The sequence below is a fragment of the Megascapheus bottae genome, chromosome 3 (assembly GCF_031878675.1).
Source record: "Megascapheus bottae isolate mThoBot1 chromosome 3, mThoBot2.hap1, whole genome shotgun sequence".
NCBI lineage: Eukaryota > Metazoa > Chordata > Mammalia > Rodentia > Geomyidae > Megascapheus > Megascapheus bottae.
This window is the reverse complement of record NC_143511.1, coordinates 36,491,479-36,510,984: the sequence shown is the minus strand read 5'-3', so window position 1 is coordinate 36,510,984 and position 19,506 is coordinate 36,491,479. Positions and strand designations below refer to the sequence as shown.

Genomic DNA, 19,506 nt, shown 5'->3' with positions numbered 1-19,506 from the left:
TTGGTGGATCTGAAGTGCTGGCAATTCCTCATTCTTCAGAAGCTGCAGTCGTTTTCAACGTGATCAGTCTCTGCTGTTCTGGGACCTTACGCTGTTCTGGGACCTTACTAGTAGGTTCTTGAGGCTCTTTTCTCTGCTCCAAGTGCCTCCCTTTATGATCTCGGAGTTCTCTCTCCAATCTACTGATTCGACCTTCTTAATGGGACTTAAGAGCTGTCATACAATCATCAAGTACATTTTTTTTGATCTAACATTCCATTCTCCCCCCTCTTTAAAACAATGCAATAATTCAAACATAAATGATTTTCTTGATTAAACCTTGAACATGTTCACTCACTCATTCACACACATTCATACTCAAAGATTTTAAAGTGCACAAAATTAATATTGGCCATTCATTTTCCGGAAGTTTGTGTCAAGAGAGCTTTGCCAATTTTACTCTTGCAGGTGAGAACCAGGTTCAAAACAAAACTTTAGAAAAAACATAAGGATCCATATTTAAAACTGGTACCAATTTCAAAGACAAAACTGGACAAGAAAAAATATGTAACATAATTTTACTCTTGCAGGTGAGAACCAGGTTCAAAACAAAACTTTAGAAAAAACATAAGGATCCATATTTAAAACTGGTACCAATTTCAAAGACAAAACTGGACAAGAAAAAATATGTAACATGAACAAGACAAAGAAACAGAGACTTTTACACTTAACACAAAAACATGAATTCAGGTCTTTTCTGCATTACTGGATGCATTACTGGAGGGTTGGGGGTGAAGGTCCAGTGGGTCGCTGCTTGGATGACCACTGTCACTCTCCACAATCCGAACATAGCGTTCGGGCAGCCAGCGGGCATCATTTTCTTCCTGTGAGAAAACACATACATGCCCTCTACCCCAGGTTAGAACAGGATCTGGTCCGTGCCAAGCACCAGTTAGGGGATCCTTCCATTTTACTAAGGCAAAAGCACGCTGCTCTCTTTTTTCCCAGAATCGCTGAGCAGCAGATAAATTATTTGAATCCAGATTCAAAAAATTTAAAACAAATAAAGCATGATTAAGTATATTCACAGGAGTAGCGGGATACGACTCTCCTTTCTGTATTTTAGCAATTTGATGTTTTAATAATCCATTAGCTCTCTCCACGATGCCTTGACCTTGAGGATTGTAAGGAATGCCTGTAATATGAGTGATATTATAAGAATGGCAGAAGGACTGAAATGCTTGGCCTACATAGCCAGGGCCATTATCTGTTTTTATTTGCGAGGGAATCCCCATCACAGCAAAACATCGAATGCAGTGAGAAATACAATGTTTAGTAGCTTCCCCAGCAAGGGGGGTGGCTAGGATAAAATTAGAATAAGTATCTACAGTAACATGAACATATTTTAATCGGCCAAATGATGGAACATGTGTGACATCCATCTGCCAAATGTGATTAGAAAGCAGTCCTCGTGGATTTATACCTAAATGAGGAGCTGGTGAGAAGGGCACACAGTTGGAGCAAGTTTTAACTATTTGACGTGCCGCTTCTCTAGATAATTTAAACTGTCGGCGCAAGGCTCGGCTGTTTTGATGATGGATGGCATGTGACTGCTTAGCAAGTTCAACTTGAGTTAAATAAACTCTGGTGGAAGAATCAGTAACTGCGTTACCCTCACTTAAAGGGCCAGGAAGATTAGTGTGAGCTCGAATGAAGCCAAAAAAACAGGGGTGGTTGCGAGAACAAAGCAAAGTTTGTACTTGGCGAAATTGGGTCTGGATATTGGAGTTAGTAGTTCCAATAAAGGGAACAGTTTCTATGACTTGAAGAGCACGAATTACATATTGGCTGTCTGAGTATAAGTTAAAGGGCTCATCTTGTAACAGGACGAGTGCTTGTAAAACAGCCTCTAACTCTACCTCTTGGGCGGAGGTAAAACCCGTAACCCAAGATTGAGTTTTCCCATTAATGGTCAAAGCAGCCGTTCCATTAGAGGATCCGTCTGTAAATACTAAAGCGGCAGAAGATAAAGGCGAGGCCCGTACTATGGAAGGAAATAGGAACGTATGACACGTAGCAAATTGGAGGAGTTTGTTAGATGGGTAGTGATGCAAAATTTTTCCCGTATAATTGGCCCAAGCAATGGCCCAAGAATCGCAATGGGCGAATAGCCAATCTTGTTGTTGTGAATTATATGGGACACAGATAAAATGAGGTTCCTGACCTAAATATTTACGGGAATCCACTCGGCACATATGTATCAGATTAGCTACCAATTCGTAGTAGGGGGTCAGCACTTTGCCAGGTGTTGATGGTAGATAAAGCCATAAAAGTGGGCCATCCTGCCACAATACAGCAGTTGGGGAGTGAGAAGTAGCTAAAATGTAAACTCCCCATGGTTTAGAGTAGTCACAATAGTTCACTTGTTGCTGGGAAATTGCCTTTTCTACGATTTGGATGGCCCTCTCGGCGTCGGGATTTAAATTGCGCAAGGATGTAGGGTTGGTATCTCCTTTTAAGAGATCAAAGAGGGGTTTTAACTCTCCTGTGGACAGCTTTAGATAAGGACGAAGCCAATTTATATCTCCTAAGAATTGCTGAAAATCATGAAGGGTTCTTAAGTGTGAAGTTTTTAATTGTATTTTTTGGCTTTTAAAATAGTGTGGGCCTAATATATGGCCTAAATACGTAAAAGGGGGATGTTCCTGAACCTTTTCAGCTGCTATTATAAGGCCAAAGCGGCTCAGATCTTGCTTTAGTTGTCCAAAGGCTTGTCGTACGACGATAGGGTCAGAACAAGCCAACAAGATGTCGTCCATATAATGAACAATATAAACAGAAGAGAATTTTTCACGGGTGGAAGAAATGGCTCTAGCTACAAAACTTTGACATAAAGTTGGGCTATTTGCCATGCCCTGTGGGAGCACAAGCCAATGATATCGCTTCATGGGTTCTTTAAAATTAACAGAGGGGACGCTGAAGGCAAAGCGCTTACAGTCTTGAGGCGCCAGGGGTATAGTATAGAAACAATCCTTCAAATCTATAATAATCTTATAAGTATCCTTTGGGATTGCCATGGGGGAAGGCAAGCCGGGCTGTAAGGCTCCCATCAGTTCCATAGTTGCATTTATCTTTCTCAGATCCTGTAACAGCCTCCATTTACCTGACTTTTTCTTTATAACAAAAATTGGAGAATTCCATGGAGAGTTAGAAGGGGCCACATGTCCCAAGTCTAGTTGTTCCTGTACCAGCTGCTGAACTGCAATGATCTTTTCTAGAGAAAGAGGCCACTGTTCGACCCATACCGGTTCTTCCGAGAGCCAATTTATGGGATCAGCATGAGGGGCAGGACAAACAACAGCCCCCGTTAAAGAATACCCTAATCCTTGTCTCGTAGGGTGAGACTGGGGTTGGAGTGGCTCTAGCTCCCCCTGTGCTGCTCGGCCTAGTCCCCTAAAGGGGAGGAGGCCTTGATCAAGTAACTGCTTAGTGACCGCAGCACTAGGACTAAACATATACACTCCCATTTTTTCCATGATATCACGACCCCATAAATTAATTGGCAGATGATCCAAGACAAATGGCTGAAAATGACCAGAGTGCCCTTCTTCATCTCTCCAAACAAGGATCGCACTGCTCTGCTGTGGGTCAGTTGCTTGCCCAATCCCCTGTAGGGAAGTCATAGAGGTTGTCAGGGGCCATTGGGCTGGCCAATGCTTTTTAGATATTACAGACACATCCGCTCCTGTGTCTAATATTCCTTTAAAGGGTTTTTCTTGTATAAATATAGTCATCTCAGGCCTCTCTTGTTTTATGCTTTGTACCCAATAGATATCAGAGGATCCAAATCCTCTCTGTCCGCATGGGGCAGAAGAATTAGCAGTCTCCCCATGAGATAAAGGGACAAGTATTAGTTGTGCTAATTTTTGACCGGCTGGGATTGATACTACGTGTTTCGGGGCAGAGGCCATAACTTTGATTTCTCCAGTGAAATCCTGGTCAATTTTGCCAGGTGTAATCTGTATCCCTTTAAGGGCTGAGCTACTTCGCCCTAACAGCAATCCAGCCACTCCCGGGGGAAGGGGACCGAAGACCCCCGTGGGGAGAGCTTGTGTCCCCATCTCTGGGGTCAATACTGAGCAGGTGGAGGAACAGAGGTCCAATCCTGCGCTGCCTGGGGTGGCACGGAAGAGGCTGGAGACTGATTTTGGGGGGTTGTTAGAAGATTTACTTGTGGCCGAGAAGAGGGAGGGACTGCCCCATGGTTTTGCGGGGCCAGAGGCTGGCCCCTTCTCCAGTTTCCCGAAAGCGGGCGGCCATTGCGATCTGTTCTTGACCTGCAATCTTTAGCCCAGTGCTTCCCTTTACCACAGCGTGGACATGTGCCAGGTAATTTTTCTCTCTTTAACCTGGCCTGGCGTGGGCATTGCGTCATCCAATGTCCTATTTGTCCACAAGAGAAGCAACGCCCTGGGGGTCTAGCAGCCCGGGCCTCTGGCCTCTGGCCTCTATATTTTAGAAATTCAGTAGCAGTCTTTCCTTGAGGAGCGGCGGCTAAAGTGAGGCCTTGTACATGGGAGGGTCCAATATCAGCACATAGTGAAATAAAGTCATTGATTCCTCCCTTATTCCTATGGGGTCTGATAGCCGCCTGACAGGCGGCGTTGGCATTTTCATAGGCTATGTGTCTAACTATAATATTCCTTGCGTTCTCATCTTGTACTAGGTGGTCTGCAGTCTCCATTAATCGAGACAAAAATTCTAGATAAGGTTCATTCGGTCCCTGTTTAACTTCTACTAAATTTTTTGTACGATGGGAATTACGTAACCTTTTCCAAGCCTCTCTCGCCGCAGCATTTATTTGTAAATAGGCTTCCTTTGCATAACCCAATTGATCTTCGGTGTTTTTATAGATTCCCTCTCCTAACAACTGATCAAAAGTGTAAGGCAGGTTCTTAGACCTATTTGTTTCAATTTTAGCCCGACACTGTGCAGTGAACTCTGTCTCCCATAATAAGTACTCTCCCGCACTAAGGCATGCTCTGGCAAGCCGCTTCCAGTCATTTGGGCATACAATACCAGCACACGCGGCCTCTAATATTACTTGAGTAAAAGGGGCAGTTGGCCCATATTGGGAGCAGGCACTCTTTAAATCCTGCAATAGTTTAACAGTAACAGGTTGATGGTATACTTGTTCATCCTGATCAACTAAACTAGGGAAGCATCGAGGCTCTGAAATAACTTCCCTCTCTCTAGCAGCCTGAGCCAGGTTTAATTGCGATGCACTGTGCCTGGTTGTAGTGCCTGTTAAAAGGGACTTATTGCTAGGGCCTTTAGGCTTGAAAGGTTGGAAAAGGGATTGAGGCCGTAAGGCTGCAGCCGGAGGCGGTGGGTGTGAGGGATAGGATTTAGAATCAGAAACCATAGTGGCCTGAGGGTCATATCTCCTTCCTACTTCTGGAGGGGCTCTCTGCTCTATCCCCATTTTAGATAGTAGATGTAGCATTTCTTCTAATCTCTTTTCTATTGTAGCTATCCGGTCCTCCATCGGCTCATCATAACTTTCCTCCCTCATATTAAAATTTGAATTCTGATACTCAATATCTACTGGTTGTTGTTCCCTTATCAAGATCTCACTTAGACTCTCTTGGGCTGCGGCATATGGCTCAGTCTCAGGTTTTTCAGAAGGGTCCTTTAATTCATAAAGTTCCCTTAATTCAAATTCAGCATTCTCATGTTCAGGATCTATGCCTTCACTTACTAAATTATATACATCAATAGCCTCTACTGGGGTCTTTTCGGGGCCATATACATTATAATAATCTTTAATTCTTTTTCCTATCCCCTGCCAGGCTTTTTGCAATTCCTCCTCTATAGACCTCGGGCATGCCTCCTCGAGAAACTGTAGGAAGCTCTGAAGTGCCCCTTTTTCCACCCACATTCCGTGGGCTTCAAGTAGGCCTGTTAAGATCGGTAAATATGACATATAGCTATTAACTTGACCCATAATTTTTTTTTTCTCCTGACTATACACTCTCCTAATAGTCCTACGACGTGTTACTCACCACAGGGGGGGTCCTTCACCTTGTCCCAGATTTTCAGGTCCCTGTTCGGGCGCCAGTTGCCGGGGCCAGCCGGCAGCAAACCAGGGTTCGCGGATTGGGATTCCTGAAATAGGGGCAAGGACTAGGAAAAAATAGAAGAGAGACAAACAGATGGAGTTCGGGAGGACTACAGCCCAAGTCAGCAGTCCAAGAAGACTGTGAGCTCCAGACTGCCGCCTAAGACTCTCTCGTTTATTTTAAGTTCCGACCTTAAATACTCTTCTTAAAACTTGGAGTTGCCAGAGGCTACATTCATACAAAATAGTAAACAAATCACATATAGGATAAATGAGAAAGGATTAACATTGCTTAAAGTCATCATGATAAGAACTGATTGACATTGCTTAAAGTCATCATGATAAGAACTGATTGACTTTGCTTAAAGTCATCCTGATCAGAGTTACTTCCTTGTGTATACAGTTGTGTAGGTCCAAGGTCAGGTCCAAGGTCATTGACCCCACAGTCGGTCCCCAACACTCTGTAGTAACTAATTTGTGGGTTAGCATTGGAGCTGCTTAGCCAGTTACTATGGAAGCCTGAATTTTCAACTTCATGAGGAAGACGAGCACAGCCTTTCTGACATCCATACAGGAAACCTGAATCCACTTCCTTGGGTCAACTCCACCTCACAGCTACAGTATTGAATTGGAAAGCCTGTTCCTAGCCATACAAATGAGATCTCCTTTTGGCCATCTGGTCAACCACAATCTACAAATCCAGTCATACCTCTGTACTGAGGAACTGGGGTGATGGGAGATAAAGCCACATCAAGGTGCACCCCAATGTGCTATGAGCATCAACATTATGGGAGCAGATGCAGAGTGGGGCATTTGGCTTTGCTCTGTTACACTGACCAGGGAAGACATGTCAGATAAAAGGAACTATAGGAACCCCTAGTACTAGCCTCAGTCTTGAGGCTCTTCCTGACTCAGGAGCTTATATTTGAGCTTTGGATGAGACTGGGTTCTTGTTGGTCCCAGGGGTCAAATTCTTGGCCATATTCCTTAGCCCATCATGGTCTTTCTTATCTCCCCTCAGAAATACTCTAGTGGCTTCCATAGCCTCTTGAATTCTCTGCCACCATGAAGCACTGCCCACTGAATATCATGGCAGTGGTCCTCCACCTTCCCTGAGTTGCGTTAGGGCCACCTGACTCTCAATTGTCCCTACCAACCTGACCTTCAGATTCCTTACTTGAAACAAAGAGAGGTGGAAACACCGAAGGTGGGCATAGGATAGCGTATGGCCAAGGCCAAAGCAGATGCCTCCTTCTCTTCTCTTGTTTCTTTTGTTCTCTTACCTGCTCTGAGCTCCTGTGTCCTCTTGAATGCTGCCCCTCACTCTGGCAATCCTAAGAGACAGTCATGGAGGAGAACCCTGCACGGACTAGACAAGGCTGGTGCTTGGGAAAGAATCGAGGCCCAGGGACAACGGGGTTTGCATATGCTGTCTGGTATGCCCACCCTCTATTTGGTGGGTTTGGAGTCCTCACTGTGGCCTTGAGCATCAGAAAAATCACACAAGGTATCCAGATGATCCTGGCTAGTGGATGACAGAGCACTAGATGACAGATATGTTTTTGGCCTTGCACTGCTTGTAGGTAGGGAAACTGAGGCCCAGTAGGGCAGCCAGGTAAAGAATGTCCTATGTTGAGGCAGTATCACAGGAGACAGAGTGAGGATCCAAATATCAGCACATAACCCTAGGTGCTTCTATATAGTTGGCATATGTAGGCATATGGGCACACCCATTATGTTTGTGCATGGGGTATGCATGGATCACAGTGAGGCTATCCCTGAGTGCCCAACACAGAACAGGGGTGTGTGTGTGTGTGTGTGTGTGTGTGTGTGTGTGTGTGTGTGTGTGTGTGTGATGACACTCAGGATCTTGGAGGCCCTGTGACTCTGGAGCTGCAGATGGTGACATTCAAGCCTCAGATGCCATGTGCCATCTAAGCAGTGCACTTGGTTTTTCTCCAGCTCTGGCTCTCATTCATATTTTTTCAGACATGCCAGATAAAAATCACTGGTCAAGTTGTTCCAAACATAAAGAACCTGATATGCTTGGAACATTGTTCCACATAATGTGTGATGTGCTGGGTGGCCTGTGGGGGAGGGGCTGGGAGAGAGGGTGTGGCCATCTTGGCTCTTTTCTTCCTTTCCCTTATTTATTAATACAGTTGGTGCTTGAGTGTGTGTCACTTGTCTAATTGTGGGCTACTCTCCACATCCTGGTGAACCACCTGCTTTATAACGGGTGGCAACTTTTTGCCTCCTTGTAGTTTGAATCCAGAAAACTATCTTCTAAAACCAGACGTGACAAGGAAAAGCAGAGCTGCAAGAGTTGCGGGGAAACTTTCAACTCCATCACCAAGAGGAGGCATCACTGCAAACTCTGTGGAGTGGTGAGTGGGCCATGAGAAGGAAGCTACTGCTCAGAAAAGGGGCAGGCAGCCACTTGCTGGGTTCTTATGGTCCTGATGGTAAGGGCAACAACCACTGCCATTGGGTTGCAGGCGTTGCTTGTCACCCATGAACACAGCTGACAGCCTCTCTGTAAACTGCACAGCAGACAGGCAAAAGTACATTCACTGGGTACCAGTGGTTTATCCTGTAATCCTAGATACTCAGGAGGCTGAGAACTGAGGATTGCAGTTCAAAGCCAGCCCTGGCAGGAAATTCTTTTCTCCAACTAGCCAGCAAAAAAGCTGGAACTGGACCTGAGGCTCTAGTGATAAAAAAGCAAGTCTCGAGTGAAAAAGCGAAGGGACAGTATCTAGGCCCTGAATTCAAGCCCAAGTACTGGCACCAAAACAAAACAAAAGGGTTACATCCAGATATTATCTCTTAGATGCTGATACCCTTGACTATGAAATTGTCCCTCTGGAGTGGAAGCTGATCACATTTCTTTGATCACCCCGGTGCCTAATATTCCTTGAAGTGTTAGATTTGGAGCCACAATGAACACTAGTCTTGAGAACAGCGACCTTGAGAACAAAGGAATGATCACATTCGTGTACCCACTGTGAAAGAGGGACGGCAAGGGAAAAGCTGTGGCAGGGGTGGAAGCGCTATTCTCATCAGCACTTCTGTTCCAATGCTTCAACAGTGTTGGAGATTGCTGGGCCCATGTGATGAGGCTCTACCTCTGACTAGACCCCCAACCTCATGCCATCGCCATTCCTTCTTCATTTCCGAAGCCCTTGTCCCTGACAGTGGGCTACTAAGTGGTTGCTGAATCCTAATCATAGAAGCCTCTCTGAGCAAGCTGCTGATTATTCAAACCGTTTTAGGTTAGGACATCAAAATTGCTAGCTCCAGTAGATCACATCTGTAATCCAAGCTACTAAGGAGGCTGAGATCTGAGGATCATTGTTTGCAGCCAGTCCAAGCAGGAAAATGTGTGAGACTTAGTCACAGCGAAGAGCCAGAAATGGAGATGTGGCTTAAGTGGTAGAGAACTAGCTTTGAGTGAAAAAGCTAAGGGACAGTGCCCCAGGTCCTGAGTTCAAGCCTCAGGACTAACACACACACACACACACACACACACACACACACACACACACACACACACACACAGTCAACAATTACCTTTACCTCTGAGAATAGAAAAGAGCTCACCATAAAGATGAACTGCAACTTTTTCCAAAGGGCACCAGCAGCCTTTACTTGGTGTTCCTTGTTGTACCTTTCCATAAAAACTTGTCATGCTGTCCATAGGATAGGGAGGAATAAATAGGTGGTTGATTGGATAGATGAGTGGATGTATGAGTTGGATGAATGGTCAAATAAATGGATAGATGAATGAGTGGATGGATGAACAACAGGCTGGGTCGATGGGCAGAGAAATGTTGGGGAACATAGGATACCCACAGGCCATGGCCCAGGCCCAAAGTGAACATAGACTTAGGGAAGCCAGCAAGGCCAGGTGGAGGACTGTGCTTCTAGATTTGTGCACTGGATTCCATGGATCACAACAAATACTTAGAGAGCAGGTAGAAGATATTGAAGTCTGTTATCTCTAGTAAGGAAGGAATAGAAGAGGAAGTAAGTATATGAGAGCTAACTTCCCTTGAGTCCTTTTTTTACTGTAATGTATAGAGGGGTCACAGTTACATTTTCCAAACAGAGGGTATATCAGTTCTCACACACTGACACTCCCTCTCATGTTTTTGTCCCCATTTTCCTCCCCATTTACCTTGAGTCTTTACTACAGTAGAGTGGGGGAGGAGCTAACCAGCAGCTAACTGATATAGAGAGCAGGACAGCATGTGCCAGTGTACTGACTGGGGGTAGAGGGAGGGTGAGGATGGCTCAGTTGGCTTCTACATTCCTCTACTTCCTGCTATGCAAGGAGTCTCCAGGACATGTGAGGTAATCTAAAAGAAGTGAATATCGCAGGAAAGGAAGTTCATGTTGCAAGGACTTGCAAGTGCTAAGACCAAAATCATCCTGTAGTTAGTTACAAAGAGGCCTAGGTTGGTATAACTCAGGCAGTGTCTGCCAAGGACATAGAAATCCTCTGGAAAGAAGGGCATGGAAGGAACTGAAACAGGAGAGCTTCCAAAGTGCAGCAGAGGAAGAGATATTGAGGTAAGAGAGATAGGATAGCTGATGGAAGGAGACCCTGAGAAGCAGAGGGCTCTGGGTGGTGGTGGTGGTGGTGGTGGTGGTGGTGGTGGTGGTGTGTGTGTGTGTGTATGTGTGTGTGCACATATGCACACCAGTACTGGGGCTTGAACTCAAAACCTGGTACTGCCCCCATAGCCTTTTCACTCAAGGCTAGCACTCTACCATTTGAACCATGGCTCCACTTCTGACTTTTGCTGGTGAATTGGAGGTTCATATATATTCTTGCTTGGGCTGGCTCCAAATCATGATTCTCAGATTTCAGCCTCCTGAGTAGCTAGGACTATAGACATGAGCCACTGGTACCTGACGTTGTTTCTTTTGAATAAATGTCCAGAAGTGACATAGACATTGATGGATATATGATAATCTTTCTTCCTTCCTTCCTTCCTTTCTTTCTTTCTTTCTTTCTTTCTTTCCTTCCTTCCTTCCTTCCTTCTTTCTTTCTTTCTTTCTTTCTTTCTTTCTTTCTTTCTGTCTTTCTTTCTTTCTCCTTCTTTCCTTCTTTTTCTTTCTCCCTTCCTCCCTCCTTCTCTTCCTCCCTTCCTCCCTTCTTCCCCTCCTTCCCTCCCTCCCCCTCCCCCTTTCCTTCTCTCTCCCTTTCTTTCCCTCTCTCTCTCCCTTTCTTCTTCAGTTCAGGGGCTTGAACTCAGACCCTTGTGTTTTTCATTTGGCTTTTTCCCCCCTCATGGGTGTTGCTCTAACACTTGAGCCATGTCTCTAATCTGGTTAATGAAGACAGAATCATGCAGACTGTTATTCTCAGACTGGCTTTAAACCATGATCCTCCAGGTCTCAACCTCCTAAGTAGCTAGGGTTTCCGTCTGAGTCATTGGCATCCAGCTGTGTTTCATTTTTGAGGAGCTGCCATGTTGTTTCCCATGACAGTTGCACTATTCCACATTCTACCAGAGTTGTTATTTCCTATTTGGGGGATAGTAGTATCTGAAGGACATACGTAGCTTCCCCTTAGGGTTTTGATTTGCATGGGTTAGCTGACCAGCAAGAGGAGGGTTTTCTCATGTGAATAGTGGCTCACCTCCCTTTTCTTTACTTGCATGTTGGTCCTTAGATTCAAGGCCACCCTGGACCCCCTTATTCTCTGCCCTCAGTCAGCATTCCCGGCTCCCTGCCACAGGCCAGTATACACACACTGTTAGGTTTCTCCTGTTCCCCCTCCCAGGATGTGGGAGTCATGGATCCCCTCTATCTTGTAGGTCATCTGTGGGAAGTGCTCTGAGTTCAAGGTGGAGAACAGCAGACAGAGCCGTGTCTGCAGAGAGTGCTTCCTGAGAGAACCTGTGGCTCCCACGAACCCCAGCTCCGAGGCTCCCACAGAATCCAGCCAACTCACAGAGGTGAGCGGCCCTGGTCCCTGGAACCAGGACAAATGGACACGGGGCCTCAGTGGACTCCTCAGGTTCTAGAGAGCCACTGGGAGCAATGGAATGTGAAACATCACACATGGATGTACAAATGGCTTCTAAGGACCATTCAGGGCTAGATGGGGAATCACTTGTACCCAGAAATTAGATGTGGCAGCTTTGCTTCTGCCATGCCTACTGAAGGATATGGTGATAGAGCTGCCTTCTAATTCAGGTATTGAGTTCCATTGGTTACCTCTAACACCCTAGAAAGGCGGGGCCTTCCTCAGGAGGCGGGTGGGGGTGGGGTTGGTGGGGGGGGGAGGCTTCCCTTGTTTTCTTTTTTTTTTTTCCCTCCCGTCCTGGGCTTGAGCTCAGGGCCTGAGCACTTTTCCTTAGATTTTCTCAAGGCTAGAGCTCTACCACTTGAGCCACAGCACCACTTCCAGCTTTTTCTATGTATATGTGGTACCGAGGAATTGAACCTGTGTCTTCGTGCATGCTAGGCAAGCACTCTACCACTAGGCCAAACTCCTGGCCCTTCCCTTGTTTTCTTATCCCTTTCCTCTCACCTGTGTCTTCAAGACTGTGGCTAGTACCTTCCTAGCCTTCCCTGCTGTAGGACTCAGTTCCTGTTTTATGGAATGACAGGAAATCTGATAAAAAGGAAAGCACATTTTGGGGCTGGGAGTTTAGCCTAGTGGTAGAGTGCTTGCCTACCATGCATGAAGACCCAAGTTCAATTCCTCAGTACCAAATACAGAAAAAAGCCGGAAATGGTGCTGTGGCTCAAGTGGTAGAGCTCTAGCCTTGAGAAAGCCCAAGGACAGTGCTCAGCCCTGAGTTCAGTCACCAGGCCTGGCAAAAAAGAAAATCAAAGACAAAAGAAAGCACATTCTCCAGTATCATGTATTTTCCTTTCTCTCCAACTTGACACACTATGAGGTTCAGGCTGGACACTGGCCCTGCACTTTTTTTCCTCAAGGCTAGTACTCTACCACTTGACCCATAGTACCACTTCTGGCTTTTTATGAGTAGTTTTATTGGAGACAAGAGTCTCAGAGCTTTTCCTGGTTGGTCAAAGCCTGGTCTGGCTTTGAACTGAGATCCTCAGATCGAAGCCTCCAGAGTAACTAGGAGCTACTAGTGCCTGGGTGGAAACTTTTTCCCTGGTTCTTGGCCCTGAGTTTCTATCACTTATGCCACAGCTCTACTTCCAACTTCCTTTTTGTTTGTTCCTTTTCGTAATTTATTGAAGATAAGAGTCTCATGAACTTTCAGGCTTGAGCTGGCTTCAGTCCTTAGATTTCAGCCTCCTGAATAGCTAGGAATACTAATGTGTCCAGCCTTTTGGGGGGAATTTTTTTTTTTTAGGTTAATTGAACTCTGGGCCTGGGTGCTGTCCCTGAGCTCTTTAGCTCAATGTTAGCCCTCTACCACTTTGAGCCACAGTGCCACTTTGGATTTTCTGGTGGTTAGTTGGTGAAAGGATTCTCACAGACTTTCCTTTCCTGAGCTGGCTTTGAACTGTGATCCTCAGATCTCAGCCCTCAGCCTTCTGAGTAGCTGGGAGTACAGGCAGGAGCTACCGGCTCCTGACTAGAACTTTTTTTTTTTTGCCAGTCTTGGGACTTGATCTCAGGGCCTGAGCACTGTCCTTGGCTTTCTCAAAGCTAGCGCTCTGTCATTTAAGCCACAGCACCACTTCTGGCTTTTTCTATATATGTGGTACTGAGGAATTGAACCCAGGTCTTCATGCATGCTAGGCAAGCACTCTACCACTAGGCCAAACTCCTGGCCCAAAGTTTTCCTTTTTTGGGGGGGGGAGTCCTGGGCCTTAAACTCAGGGCCTTGGCACTGTTCTTGGGCTTTCTCAAGGCTAGAGTTCTACCACTTGAGCCACAGCACCATTTCTGACTTTTTTTCTATGTATGTGGTACCAAGGAATGGAACCCGGGTCTTTGCATGCTAGGCAAGCACTCTACCACTAGGCTAAACTCCCGGCTCCTGACTAGAACTTTTTATGTTATTTTCCCTCCCATAGTTGGTCTAGGCAGGCTGGAACGAATATGTTGCCAAAGCTCCTTGCTGTCCTGGTTTGAGGCCATCCAGAATCTCTGACCTTGGTTTGCTTAGTATGTCAAGATGTAAAGATCTTTTTCCTCCCTGTAAAAATGATTATAAAGGTGATATACAGAGACATTATAGTTACATAAGTCAGGTAAGAGTACATTTCTCACTCCTTTCCTCACTCTCTCCCAGTTTTACCCTTCTATCCGACCCCCCCCCCACACAAGTTGTATTATTCATTCTCAGTATGGTGTCTAGTGAGTATCACTGCTGCATTTGTTCACCCTTTGTTCCTCCATTTCTGTGAGAATATAGAGATTTTAGGACCAGGGGTAGAAAGTCCCCTGGCTCTCCATGTGGCTGCCTACTTTTTCAATGCCAAGATGTATTCTGAGACTCCCAGGACTGTGGCCTATGGGGTAGGTTCAAGCCTTGAGGAAACACATGGTTTTAGGGGTGATTAGGTCCAGTAAAGGGTGTCAGAATCTTGTCAGATGGCTCAGGAGACTCGTTTCCAGAATGACTCTAAACACATCAGAAGAGAAGCAAGCTGTATGTGTGAGGTGTGTGAATATGTGTTTGTGTGTGTGTGTGTGTGTGTGTGTGTGTGTGTGTGTATAAATATATATATATATATATACACTAGTATGGTATGTGTCTGCGTGTGATATATGTGGTAGGGGGCACAGGTATGGGAGTATATGGTGTGAGTTGTGTGATATGTAGTCCTTTTGTCCAATGATTCACAGATGAAACTCTTGCTATTGCACTTTCCCCTGATACCTTGATGCCATCTTGATGGGACCCATGGTCTTACTCCCTCAACTCTGCCTCAGACCAGATGGCATCTGTGACCCTCAGACCGGCCTAAAATGATCTAAGAGAAGCAAGGCCCAGCCTGAACCAACACTTCACCCGAATCTCTGTGATAAGCTTTTTCTGAAGAGTGTCCTGGCCCTGTCCTAGCCTCCTCAGTGGAGACAGTGACCATTACATGTGAGAAAACCCCTAATCTGTGTCTTTGTGTCCGCAGAAGCTACCTGCCACAGACTCCCAGCCCAGCCTACTCTGTGGCCCCTTAAGACTGTCAGAGAATGGAACGGACTGGAGTGAGGTGTGGGCTGCTATCCCCGAGGCAGACTCCCAGGTGCTGGCCCTGCAAGGAAGCAGCCAGGTGTGTGTCCCTGCCTCTACTACCATAGCCCTGAGCTTCAGGCCTGCTGAACCTACAGCAGGTTTCATTCACCAACCCTCTCCATCAGTGATCCAGCCCTTAGTTCTTTGGCTTCCTAGAATAACCCTCTGTTGTCCACTCACGGAAGGCAGGCCATCCTCCAACTCTGCCAGGAACCCATAGAGAGCCAGGATATGAGTAAGATAAAGATAGCTGAAATAGAAGGAGAGTAAATGACACAGAGGTTGCTCCTTCCGTCCCACACATATTCATCCATTAGCTGTTCGTTCACTCACACATCCTGGGTAGATGCAGTTGGCAGGTCGACTCAGAAACCTTTGCCTCACCTCCCTCAGCCTCAATTGCTACCCCACTGGCTGTCCTGCCTCGCCTTCCCTGGGGCCAGGCAATCCGAGGGAAGTTCAAGGAAGTAGGAGAGCTCTCTCTCTCAGCATCCTTCCTTAGAGAGAGCTGTGGGCCAGGGGTTCTTACGTAGACAGAAGTCAGACAGTCATAGCTACCAGGCCTTCCTATGTCTGCCTTGCACAATGTGGGATTGGGCATGGTTGCTTAGAAGATGAGGAACTGGTCACTAGGGCGAGCCAACGTGCCGCTGATCATCTCTCCATCCTGCAGGCTCCTCAACTGCCATGCACCATCCATCTCCCTGGCTGCACAGTGAGTGTACCGGACCCTGAGGAGCACCCACAGGCAGGGCATGTGTGGAAGCTGCAGCAAGGCCAGCAGACCTGGTACCTGAGTGCCTCCTCTACAGAGATACGACAGCGCTGGCTGGGGGTCCTGACCACCAGTACTCTTGAGGACACAGTCCAGGACAGTCCAGGAACCCTGTAGTCTCAGGCCATGAAAGGCATGGCCATGCCATGAGCCCAGGCCCCCCCACAGCCCTTCGCACTGCCATGTCAGAATTGTGATCTGGGAGGTGACATTGGAGGCCACGTGAAGGAATGAAGACTGCCAGTGGTCCAGAGCTTGAGGCATTTACAAGTTTCCTTTTGCTTTGGATGGAAAGGAGGAAACAGAAGGGCCATCCAGCAAATCTTGGGCATGAGCTCAGCCTCTGGTTCTTAGACTCAGAAGTGTGGCCAGAGCAGCAAGCATCGTCCACTGCTGCCAAGATAAATGTTCCTGAGCTAGTTGTGTGGTGGCATCCACTAACAAAAGGCAGAAAGGAGGGTGAGGGATGGTCTGCACCTGTCCCTGTGGCTTATCTTGACCTCTGTACATCGTGTCCACTGTGCAAGTAGACTGCGAGTCACCTTCAGAGGAGACCATCTCCCCTTCTGCCCTTTCCCAGGGCTCTGCCTCGCAGTCTACCTGCTCTGTTGAGTAACAGACCTGCCCCATCTCCTCTGGGCACGAGGTTCCTCAACACCACACTGTGAAGTTCTTTAGCAAGCTGTTCAGGCCCTGTAGGGCAGGCATGTGAAGTTTATAGCTGACCCCTTAGTGGGAAGATGCAGTGCCTGTCCATGTAAATAAATGCTGGCTGTCAGCAGCAGATGTGGCTCAGCATTCTCCACTCCTCCACCAAGCAGATGAAGTGTGGGGGGGAAAGGGTGGCTGCATGCCAGGCCTGGAAAACAGCTCTGCATCCCTGGTGCTGCCTCAAGTGGGCAGATATCTGGCCATACAGCAGAGTGTGTCATAAAGATCACAGCTTGAGAGGGTACTCTGACAGGATTTAGAGACCCATGACGAGATCTGGTCCTTCAGGACACTCCTCTCTAACATCCATACTGCTTTGTGTGCAATACCTGGGCAGACATGGGTGGCACTTCTCTGGCTGTGAGGGAGGCCTAGAGCCAGAAGTGGTGATTCTCCCAGGTAAGGTGAGGTGAGTGGGCACAGTTAGAACACAGGTAGGTTTATAGAAGATCCAGCTGGGATGACTGCACATATCTGGGCCCCTGCATGGCACTCACTATGAGGAAACAGGCAGGTATCAGGAGCAAAGCAGCTGAAGAACTTTCATATTGGATGGTGCCTCAACCAATGTTCCTCCTTAGATTTCCGCCTTCTACCTCAGGGCTTTGTACCTGCTGTTCCCTACGCCTGGGACTTTTTCTGCAGATCTTTAAAGCCTCCTGAGCTTTTGTCTACGGTTTTGTTTAACTTTATAATCTCTTGCTTAAGGTATTTCCCCAGGTAGAATACACGCATGATAGGTTGAATTCAGTAGGAGTGTGATGAGTCAAACCTGGAATCCTAGGTACTTGGAAGTAGAAATGGAGGATTGGTGTTTCAGGCCAATCAAGGCTTAAAAATGTCAAGACTCCATTTCAACCAATGACTGGATGTGGTGGTATGAATCTGTTATTCTAGCTACCAGGGAAGCACAATGGCTGAGTCTAATGGCACACAAGCCTATCCTCTCCAGTGACTCGGGAAAGCACAAGTTGAAGAACCATAGCCCAGTGTAGCCAGGACATAAGACTTTATCTCAAAATAACCAGCACAAGTCAGGCACCAGGAGCTCATGTCTGTAATCCTAGTTACTCAGGAAGCTGAGTTCTGAAGACCACAATTTGAAGCCAGCTGGGTAGGAAAGACAGTGAGAGTCTTATCTCCAATTAAACATCAAAATGTTGGAAGTGGGGCAATGGCTCAAGTGGTAGAGTGCTAGCTTTGAGCAAAACAAAAAACTCAGACACAGCACTTCCTGAGTTCAAGTTCTAGTACTGGCACAAAAATAATTAAGAAAATAACCAATACAAAAAAAGGGGCTGGAGAGGCTGGGAGTTTGGCCTAGTGGTGGAATGCTTGCCTAGCATGCACGAAGACCTGGGTTCGATTCCTCGGTACCACATACATAGAAAAAGCCAGAAGTAGTGTTGACACTCTAGCCTTGAGAAAGTCCAAGGACAGTGCTCAGGCCCTGAGCTCAAGCCCAGAACTGGCAAAATAAAATGGGGGGCGGGGGCTGGAGGTATGGCTTCAGTGATAGAACACATGCCTGTTATGACCTGAGTTCAATTCTCAGTAGCACCAAAAGAAGACACAAAAAGAAGGCAATAAGTCACCCCTCCTGTAGTACCAGGCACACAACAGGTGCCACTGAAGTACTGCAGACTTCTTTTGAAAGGTGGTGTGGGGGGAGGGGGGCGGGAGTTTGGCTTAGTGGTAGAGTGTTTGCCTAGCATGCACAAAGATCCAGGTTCAATTCCTCGGTACCACATACATAGAAAAAGCTGGAAGTAGTGATGTGGCTCAAGTGGCAGAGTGCTAGCCTTGAGGAAAGTCCAAGGACAATGCTCAGGCCATGAGTTAAAGCCCTACAACTAGCAACCCCCCCAAAAAAACCCCAAAAAAACAGAAAGGTGGTGGGTTCTCCCATTGTCCCCTATGATCCCTGAGGCCTGAAAGGGTAATTGTACAATGCAGAAATGGAGGCTACCTGTGGTCAGGAGTGCTGGCACTCTCCCACCTCATCCACTGTTCCCAGGTTCCAGGGACATTACAGACATTACATTCCTTCTAGAGACCTCGTTTCACACAGAGACCCAGAAAGCCACCATGACCAGAACAAAAAGCATGAACACTTGGACTCAGGTGGATTGGGACTCCAGCTGCACCTACCTCTCACCTTCCCATGGAGACAACAGGATGGGACCAATCCCAGGCCTTCAGGCAGAACTGGCCCCGCCTCTCTTGACCAGCTCATCTCAACCTGAAGGATAAAGCAAGCATGCATTCCTCCAATAGCCTGTAATCGAAGGTCCTTTGAGCAGCCAGTCTTGTTGCTGGGAGTCAAGGGAAGAGGGCAGGCTCACCTCTGTCTCTGCAGATGAATTCTCTCTCTGCAGATGGTCTTCAAGGAGAAATCAGGAAGAGCCCTCAGCCCAACTGGCAGACCCAGTGGTAGTGATCTCATGGCCTGATTTCCTTCCTTTCTTCCTTCCTTCCTTCCTTTCTTCCTTCCTTCCTTCCTTCCTTCCTTCCTTCCTTCCTTCCCTCCTTTTCTTTATCTTCCTCTTCCTTTTCTCTTTTCCTCTCCTTTTTCTTTTCTCCTTCACCTTCTTGGGCCAGTACTGGGGCTTGAATTCAGGACCTAGGTGCTGTCCTTCACTTCTTCAAACAAGAATAGAACCCTACTACTTGAGCTGTACCTCTCCTACCAGCTTTTTGCTGGTTAGAGATCAGAGTCTCACAGACTTTCTAACCCA

General features: G+C 46.8%; 1 protein-coding gene across 4 annotated transcripts in view; it reads left to right on the top strand.

Annotated features, from left to right (window-relative positions):
• The window catches only part of Fgd3 (FYVE, RhoGEF and PH domain containing 3), a 64,386-nt gene extending 47,553 nt beyond the window's left edge, over positions 1-16,833 (top strand). For all 4 annotated transcript variants that reach the window (XM_090329918.1, XM_090329919.1, XM_090329917.1 and 1 more), the window contains 4 exons: positions 8,365-8,487; positions 11,929-12,069; positions 15,179-15,319; positions 15,956-16,833. In XM_090329918.1, coding sequence (XP_090186044.1) covers positions 8,365-8,487; positions 11,929-12,069; positions 15,179-15,319; positions 15,956-16,174 — 624 coding nt within the window. In that variant the 3' untranslated portion in view covers positions 16,175-16,833. The remainder of the gene's footprint in view (positions 1-8,364; positions 8,488-11,928; positions 12,070-15,178; positions 15,320-15,955) is intronic.
• The last annotated feature ends 2,673 nt before the right edge of the window (positions 16,834-19,506 follow it).